The sequence below is a fragment of the Panthera tigris genome, chromosome E2 (genome assembly GCF_018350195.1).
Source record: "Panthera tigris isolate Pti1 chromosome E2, P.tigris_Pti1_mat1.1, whole genome shotgun sequence".
Taxonomy (NCBI): Eukaryota; Metazoa; Chordata; class Mammalia; order Carnivora; family Felidae; genus Panthera; species Panthera tigris.
Window position 1 is genome coordinate 48,705,365 of NC_056674.1, and position 9,497 is coordinate 48,714,861.

The 9,497-nt window shown below is 55.3% G+C and overlaps 1 protein-coding gene across 2 annotated transcripts in view; it reads right to left on the reverse strand.

Annotated features, from left to right (window-relative positions):
- LOC102967160 (pyruvate dehydrogenase phosphatase regulatory subunit, mitochondrial) overlaps window positions 1-9,497 on the reverse strand; it is a 37,301-nt gene extending 27,804 nt beyond the window's left edge. Inside the window, exons 1-4 of one of the 2 annotated variants that reach the window (XM_042968426.1) lie at window positions 9,324-9,497; window positions 7,553-7,811; window positions 2,973-3,266; window positions 1,682-1,815 (exon numbers count right to left, since the gene is read on the reverse strand). In XM_042968426.1, coding sequence (XP_042824360.1) covers window positions 1,682-1,815; window positions 2,973-3,196 — 358 coding nt within the window. In that variant the 5' untranslated portion in view covers window positions 3,197-3,266; window positions 7,553-7,811; window positions 9,324-9,497. The remainder of the gene's footprint in view (window positions 1-1,681; window positions 1,816-2,972; window positions 3,267-7,552; window positions 7,812-9,323) is intronic. The other variant, XM_042968425.1, reaches the window with a different exon arrangement.

The window sequence follows — 9,497 nt, forward strand, 5'->3', positions numbered from 1 at the left end:
CCCCGGACTCTCCCTTGCCTGACTTCCGTGCTGTCCCACAAGCATCAAGGGGATACAGGACCTAATAAGGGTTTCATGGTGACCCAAAACTCAACGGAAATTGTTTTACCTTACGGAATGGAGGCCTAGGACCTGATTCCTCTAGCACCCAACCAGCTGAGCACCACAAGGCCGGGCAAAGCACGAGCAACTGAACCGGTGGACCGGAAGTCAGCGGTTCTGGCGCTGGGCCCATTACACGGACCCTCTGCTGACTCAATCCCTGGTAGATACCCGATTCAAGTACCGGTTGCCATCAAGTTAAATCCAACCCAGGGGGACTCTTCCCGCCCGTCCCGCGCGTATCCCGCATCTTCCCTAACAGAAGCCCGAGACGGTGCAGCGGCAGGCACCAAGCACATTTACCGTCTTCACTCGCGAGTCCTCGCCTCTCAAAAGCAAGCCTGGCCGAGAGCGAGGACACCACGGGAGTCGGGCTCATCTACCGGGCAGGGACCAGGGTGAGGCGGCTGAGGCGCCCGCTCTCAGCACTGGGCCAGCGCAGGGCCGGCCGGGGAACCCTGCTCACGTGCCCAAGCATGTACAGCCTCTTCCTGCCTGCCTGTAGCTCCTCTCCTGGCATCTCTCCTTCTCCACTGCCACATCTACCCGATCCTGTTACAGGACGCTCATCTTAACCCAGAATTGACAAACAAGGTCACACTGCACCAGAGTACGAATTCTATGAAAGGGAAAGCTAGAAAACCGTAGTCTGTCGTCAGAATCTCTAATGATTATAACCTCCCCTTCCCCAGTGGAAACTGTGTCATATGCCACATAATTCCCACTTGGCCGGCAAAGTGAGCCACAGGCCGTGCGTACCCCGTGACCACATGGCAGAGCCACCTCAGCTGGCACACAGATCGAGCCACCGTCCTTGTCAGGGGGAGTCTTGACTTCTCTGTGATGTGAATCACGCAGGTGTTCTGAAGAGCAGCCCTGAGCTACACAAGCGACTAGGCCCAGCTACTCGCTTAGGACAGTTCCCGCGGCCGCCAAACGGTTTCACCAGCTACGACACAGGCCCAACCCTGGGCTTCTGGCTAGTCCGTCACCTCGCAACAAGCTGACAGACCTGCTTCCTACTTGTTATCATTTGGGACCGCCCCATAGCTTGGTCTCCCCGTTCTACCTGCTCCAGTCGTATTCGGCTCACGATTCCCCGGGTTCTTTTCCCTTGGTGACGCACACAAGGGGTAACGTACGCTTAAGCTTTACAGTCACAAATATCCTTAAGCGCAGCTGGTGAAATTCAGTGGCCCAGACTACGATTTCACTGTCAAGCACCAAAACTTAAGCACTTCCTTCTCTTCCTCATTCAGGAGCCAGATGTGGCCACCTAATACATACTTCAGAGAGCGAACTAGGAAATGGCACAGGAAAACTTTCACATCATAGGAATTCTGGCATCTGGATAGGATCCGAGATAATGACCGAATCCCCTCGATAGATAAGGAAACGGGAGACAGCTCAACACGCTCACACACTTGCCCGAGGTGAGACCAGGACGAGTGCAGAGCTCGGACTGAAACTCAAGCCTCAACTAAAATCCCCAGGCAGGCGTGGCGTCGGACCGCATACGGTACTGACTAAACGAGTCCGGGGCACAGGCAGACCAGTAAATGGCAGAGTACCTGCTTACCTGTTTGGATCCCTGTTTCTTGCTCTAACTGCTGGTAGAGTTTGTTGGAATAGTCTGCCATCTTCTGCTCGATGGTCAAGTGCCTGGCGGTGCTCAGGATGCCGGCACAGAACCTCGTAGAGCCAGCGGCCAGCCTGCGGGATGGATCCAAAATGCTATTAGGTAGGCTCGCATATCTGTGAATGCAACTAGTTCAAAGACCCTCGTTACTAGCACCGACCGTGATATCAAAAGATGGAAACCTAAATATCCCGACAGGAGAGGGATTTCAAATGCTGGCGTTCACCTACACGACGGGACGCCGCGCAGCCATAAAAAAGGCGCGAGAATGCTCTTCTGCAACAATATGGGAATCCTAATGAAAACAGCACGGGAGGAGCACTACTTAATATGCTACTAACTTGTACAAAAAAAGAGAAAAAAATAGCAAGTGAAGACCCACGTACACATGTACACACTGACCAACACGTTTGCTTATATACACGGGGGGTGTCTGGAACGACACACCAGGAACTTAATTTGCCTCCAGCGAGGGAAACTTCAGCTAGAAGTCAGGGATGAGAAGCAGACTTTCCCTGCACACTCTTTTACAGTTTTTAATTCTGAATCGTGTAAATGTATTGCCTATTCGGAGAGATTTACAACAGACTTGTTAAATGTCATTCAATTTCTGGTAGGCAATAGAACAAAAAAGGACTTTAAGGGAAAGTGAGACAACTTGTACCAAGTGTGAACCTTAGTCAGTAATAAGGTATCCATACTGATTCATCATATTTAACGGTAACCCCAACCTAAGATGTCAGTCCCAGGTGCACACAGGCGTGAGGCACACGGGAACTCGGTACAACCTTTGCATTTGTTCTGTAAATCTAGCACGGCTCTAAAATAAGTTAATTCAGTGGGGGAAAAAAAAGGAACAGAAATAAGACAGGATGCAGCCAATTTCATTTCAGCCCATAGAGGGAGCTCCAGAGTCACGGGGTCTACGTTGCCATTTGACCGCCCCTACCCAGAGAACAAGATGGTAAGATGTGCCCGGACCCTGAAATAAAACGCACCCTCTTCGGATACTCGGCTTCGCGGCATCTGCCACCTGTCTCAGAGCCCAAAAACACGGGTATTGCACATCGTGAAACCATGGACAGGAGATTTCGCCTTTCCGTGACTGTTCTCATGCTACTTAGCGACAGGTCAGCCACTGCCGGGACAGGTTACCGGGAGCAGAGGGGGTGAGGGAAGCCCACGCAGTTGGTGCAACATGGCCCCAAGCCGGGTCCCGTCTGGTCCTTACCTGCCCTGCTCCAAAAGGACAATATCCTTCCAGCCCATCTTGGAGAGGTGATAGGCCACGGATGTGCCCATGATTCCACCGCCACAGATGACCACCTGTGCCTGGGCAGGCAGGGCGACAGAATGCGCCTCGGCAGCTGGCGCACCGCTTCTCCCCGACGACCAGTTCTGCCATCCTCGGCCGGTCCTTTGTCTCCGGGCCACCGACAGCAACCGGGAAAACATCACGTCTGTCAGTCAGCAGCTCGGAGATGTGCTCCCACTGGGCCAAAGAGGAGATTCTCCCCAATTCAAACTAGACAGAGAAAGCAAACAGATTTCATTCCACTATACTCAGTGCGCCGGATTAGTGACAAAAGAAAAGGAGGCAACAGAGAATGATAGTCATCACGCCTCATCCAGACAGAGGCACAAGCACACGCAAAGGCCCTGAGGGGAGGCACACCTTAAGGAGTCCGAGCACAGAAGGGAGGCCAGTGTGCCCACAGCTCGACGGCAAGGCACAGTCGACCAGAGACGAGGCCGGAGAGGCAGGCAGAAAGCAATGACACAAGCGCTTGGATGCCTCACGAGGAGCTGGGATTTTACTCCAAGTGCAAAGGAAAATACTAAAGCAGGGAATGAAATGATCCGATACGCTTTTCCTAAGATCAGCCTGGCTCCACAGTGGGGACTGGACTGGAGGAAAGGCAGGGCTAGGAAGCTACCGCAGGAGTCCAAGAGGGAGGGCACGGAGGCTCACACAAGGATGGTGGCGGTGGAGTCAGAGCCATGACTGGATCGTTGTGGATGGTGAAATGACAGTACTTAACTTGCCAACAAACCGGATGTTAAGATGGGGAGCGGGAGAAAGACGGACGATGGCAAACTTTCCAGGTTAAGCGACGGGTGCCACTTCCTAAGGTGTGAAGGACTAGGGATGCGGAGGGAGGCGGGAAGGAGAGGGAGAGGGAGGCGGTGAGGGCGCGTGCGCGCATACCGAGGTGTCAAGGGCGAGACACCTAGCAGGCATCCACGTGGAAGTGCCAAGCAGCTAGATAACCAGGCCTGAAGCCTGGGGAAGACATGGGGTATCCGGAGACCCGGCAGTCTGAGGAACAACTCTGAGGCTCCCCAGCAGGCACAGCTTGGCAAGAGAAAGAAAGTACTGGACGGGGGACTGCGCGCTGGGGCAGACTCACAGAGCGTCCAAACGGCTGAGCGGCGGAAAGGGAACCGGGCAGAGGTGTCACAGAAGCCGAGAGAGGAGATGGTTCACTACAGAGGGTGGCCAGGGATGGAGCAAGACGGCCATGTGCCTGCTGGGACTTGACGACACAGAGGTCCTTGGTGTCCTCAAAGAGGACATTCCCAGGGGAGTGCCAGGGACGAAGCACGGACTAGAGCAAGCTCAAGAGCAAGGAGATGAGGGAGTGTGCACAGCTTCTTCACGTGCTGCCCGGAGGGAGCAGAAACCCCAGACAGGAGGAGAGAATGGGGGTGGAGCAAGGCTATTTGTCTATAAAGGTGGGAGCCACGGAGACTGTTTCAGGGCTGGCGAGAAGGGCCAGGAAGAGGGAAAGAGGTGGGGGAGGAAGGAGAGGCGGTGACAAAGAATGAGGTCCTGGAAAGGAAGGGAGAGAGAAGAGAAGAGAAGAGAAGAGAAGAGAAGAGAAGAGAAGAGAAGAGAAGAGAAGAGAAAACAAACCCAAAGCCGCAGTGAGGGACGGCGTGCCCCGCGTCTGCACAGGCCACGGACTAGAGACGCCAGGTCCCACGGCCCCTTCCTGAAAGCAGGGGAGGACCGGTCATGGCGGGCTTATGACGAACCACGGGAGTCACAGGCTGCGACCAAGCGCATGTCCCTCGGAGATGACTAACACCATGAGGTAGATTAGGGAGCGGACAGGTTCAGGCCACCAGGGAGAATTACTCTAAGGGCATAAGAGGACTGTTCGATTTTTAAGAAACTGCAGACAGCCCTGTGGGCGAAGGCACGGTCTCCGAGTGTGGGGAGACGGCGACACTTCAGAGGAGAGCCCTGGCAGCCCGTGCGCCCACCAGCACGCCGCTACCAGCCCGGGACCCACGGAGGGCCCCCGACGGCCCAGGTCGTCCAAGGCCAAGGTGTGGGTGCCCATCCATCAGACAGGATCTCAGAACTGAGACCGAGCGGGCCTCCACTGCGTCCCAAGGAAATCCCATCCAAGCAGGGCTGATTACTTTGGCCACCTTGTGGTGATCTCCAGGCCTCACCTCCTTGGTCCCCGCCAAACCGTCTCAAGACAGAAGCTTCTCCACAGCCAGACTTCCCACAATCTCATCTCCATATGACCAATTTCTCTCTCTCTCTCTCTCTCTCTCTCTCTCTGCTGTCCTCCCCTCCAAACCTCTCCACCGTGTCCTCCAGAACATCCTTTCCAAACTGGAACACGCAGCCCTTCACCTAGCTTCTCTCCACCTCTGCTTCAACAGAGACACAGCTCTACTGAGGGAAACTTTCGCCACTGCCACGTGGCCAGCCCGTCCCACTGACCCTGCCATCAGGAGGGGGGGAGGCGGGCACCCTTCTCCCTTCAGAACCATTACCACTTGGTCATGCTTGAAAAGACCCTGTTCCCTCATGGCTCACACTAGCAGGCACCCCGTAGCGAGCCCCGGGCCACTGCGTGTTCAGCCACAGGCAGATGTCTGTCGACATTCAGGTGCTGAACCCACAACACTGCTCCTCTCCCAACCTGGGACCCCACCTCCTTCCTTCCTTCCAAACGCAAAACCTGTCACCTGTCTCCTCAACCCCTGAAACTCCACCTGCATCTACGACCACCTCTTCCTTCAACCTCGTAGGGTCAAAAGTTGATCCCTCCCCACGTGCCCTGGATCCCTCTCTCTCCTTCCTTCCCTTGACTCCGCTCCATCAACTGTCCCCTTCCACGTACCTTCAGTGTCCCCTCCAATCCTCAGCATTTTAATATGCTCAAGTCCCTCCCAACTGACTTAAGAAATACAAGAAAGGCTCCATAACAGTCTTCCAATGGTGATTTTTAATTTTACAAATTCTGAATTATAAAAATTGTGGTCTTTGTAAACAACACAAACGCAGAAGGAAATTAAGATCTCCCATCATGCAAAATACTCAATTCCAGGGCTGATGAAATTTCCCCAGACTTATTTATCTTGCAGCACGTGCTCCCCTGACATCCACCCGTGTGCCACCACCTGTCTTAAAGTCCTTTTTGTTACACCTCAGTGACTGCACAGTCTGCCGGCGGGTTACACCAAAATTTACTATGACGTCACAACCTGTCTTTTTCACTTGACAAGAAGGGCTTCCTATGGTATCTGTCACTTTCCCCCCTTTCCACCGTCCTGAACCCAAGCGGTTAAGCTCCTGTCCCGCATGCCGGAATACTGCTCTCACCAAGAATGCCACTGTTGCCACCTTCCAGGGACACTGGGCCCATCTCACCCTCTCCACAGCACTGAACACCGCCGATCGCTCCCGCTACTCACGCACTCTGTCCCTGTTTTGACACCGACTACACCGGTCACATCTACACCGCCTTCTCTCCCCTGCCCATCCTTCTGTGTTGCTGTCCCTCAGGGTGTCTGGGACCAGCTTCTCCTCTCAGTTTGCCACCCTCCAGGGTCATTTCACGCGTACCAAGACTGACGCCTAAGCCCACAACAGCCCCGAGCTTTACATCCGCACCTCGAGCTGAACAATGGCCATGTCCACTTGGGTTCCCGTGGGTCACACCGAGCACATCCAGAAGGGAAACCCACCTGCCTCAATCTCCAAATCTGCTCCACTTCTGTGTCCCGCACTGACACCATACACAAGAATCCCAGGTGTCACCCTGGGTTCCTCCCTCTCTCTCACCTCCTCTATACGGCCAACCGTCATGGACTAACAATTCCACAGGCGACAGTTCCCTCAGACCATCGACTTCTCCCCCTCCTCACTGCCGTTACCTGAGTACAGACCGCCATCCCCGCTCAGATGAAGGCAGAAGCTTCCCGACAGGGCTTCCGCACACCATTCTCCCCACCCCCCCTCAATCCTTCCGAGGAGGGGCGTGGAGGGAGCCTTCTCAAATGAAACTCTTGTTCACACCCCTACTCAAAACCCTGCAATGCCTTTCTGATGCCCTGAGGAAAAAAAGCATTCTCCTGAACAGGAAGTGTGCAAGATCCTTCATCATCAGGCTCATTCCTGACCTCTGGTCTCTTTCTCTCCTCTCCAGCCAGACGGACATACCCATAATTCCTCCAACAGGACAGGCATTGAGTCTCTCTGAAACCCCCAGGATCTGGGCACACTGTTCCTTCGAACCACACGGCATAGTTCCTGCCCCCCTGCCCCCCAAACATGGATAATCCCCTCAGCTCTCACCCTGTTTCGCAGCTTATCAGACCCCCTCTCCCCCAATACCGCCTCAGGTGACTCTTCTGTGTTCTCCCACAACACCCTGCACTTCTCCAGCACAGAGCCTCCCACACGGTCACGGCCTGTTTGCCAATCAGGGAAACGGCACAACGACCCCGCTGAAAATGCAGGCTTTGGGGGCAGACAGGTACGGGTCTGAAAATCTCCCCCACCTCTCATCAGCTCTGTGGCTCTGAGCAAGTCATTCCATCTCTGTGCTCCAGGCTCCTCATCCACAAGGTGAGCTACGAACACCTGCCTGGCCGGGTTGCCACAAAGACTACGTCAGACAATACAGGAAAAGCATGGTAACTGGCACCCGAGAAGCACTCAGTAAGTGCTAGTTTTTAGTCTCCTCTTACAATGGAGCTCTCTGGGAGCTGAGACCAGTTACCGCTTCAACGTGATTCTGCCGGCATTCAGGGTAGGCACCTAGGAAATATAATCAACAGAGGAATGAGAATATACAATAAACGAGATGGGAAAAAATTCAGTGAGGACTCTGAGATCTTGAGGCTAGGCTCCAAGATTTCAGGGGATATCTAAATCACATAGAGTAATTTTTTATAATTGTTTTCGGGTCTTTTTGTTTTTTAGAGAGAGAAAGGGAGCCAGCAGGAGCCGGGGAGGGGCCGCAGAGGGAGAGAGAGTATCTTAAGCAGGCTCCACGCTGAGCATGAAGCCGGATCTGGGGCTCATCCCACGACCCTGGGATCGTGACTTGAGCCAAATCCAAGACTGGGACGCTCAGCCAACTGAGCCACCCAGGCCGGTAGAGAAGAATCTGAAGATGTCAAAGACAAAGAAATAAAAGGTGTAGCCGGGTTTAAAATAAGTTATATCTAAAAACAAAAACCAAAAAACTAAGATGGCCCTATAATATTCTCTCCCTCTAAGAAGAATCGCTAAGGCAACCTCAATATTGGGACTGGTTATGCTCACACCTGCTTACGACAAGAAGAGCAAGGGACAGCTCCAAGTCCCTCTGGGTTGTTCCCCTGTATGGTCCCAGCGTGTGTACAAATGGGCCGCTGGCCACAAGGAAGCCTAGTGAGTGGAGCTCGACCGACACACTTCCCACTCTTGCCTCAGCAGAAGGGCCACCTGGGACATTTCTTTCAAACAGACAGACAAAAACCCCAACACTATCCCAGGCTCTTTCTCTGGAGAGTCTGATCCTGCTGGTCCCGGGGGAGTATCTGTCAAAACGTGCCACCAGGTGATCAGGCAAGTTTAAGAAATTAATACATATCCCTAGCGCTGGAAAAGTGTGCCCCGTGGCCCGGCACCGGCACCCCTCTTCCCCTTCCCACCCTCCCCCCCCTCCCCCCCGCGTGCCCGGAGGTCACGCTTACAGAGATTCCCGAATCTAATGTGAATGTCCTTCACAGGGGTCCCGAGTGACCAAACATCACGAAGACAGTTCACCACCCTGGCCTACACTTTTCCCGGTAACTCGGCTTGCCGCACCCTGCAGCAGGCGTACAAGTTAGCGAAGCAGAGGCGGACCGCACGTCTCCAGGCGGGAAAACGATTGCACCTGCAGAGGGAGAACGGCGGGCGAGACCAGCCAAACCCGCGCCAGGCGCTGTGCAAGCCCGAGGCGGAGAGCCCGAAGCGAGGGCACCCCGGCCGCTCTGGACATCGGGCTGAGCCGCGGACGCCTGAAGCAGCCGGAGCGCAGGCCCGGGGGCAGCCGTGCACGGGGCCCCAAGGCCCGGACCCCGGACCCCTTCGGCCGGACGCCGCACAGCCGCAGACCGACTGAGAGAGACGAGGCAGACCCATTCCCGCCCCGGGCCGCCGGAGTCCCCAGCGACCCGGCAGGAGCGACAGGAAACGAGGGGCGGCCGCGACCACCCCCGAGGAAGACCAAAGCGAAAAGGGGGGCGCTGAGACCCGCGCGGAGGGGAGGCCAGAGCGGCCCCGCCGCCGTCTCCTTACCTCACGGGCCGCCGCGGGCTCCGCCGTCAGCAGCACCCCGGCGGCAGCGCGACAGCAGCCACAACAGTTGCCGGGGGTCCCGCCGCCAGAAACGGGGCACTGGGAATGGGAAGGGGGCGGGGCGGAGGGAGTAAAAAGTTCCGGGGAAGCGGGAGACCGCGACCTTCCGCGCTT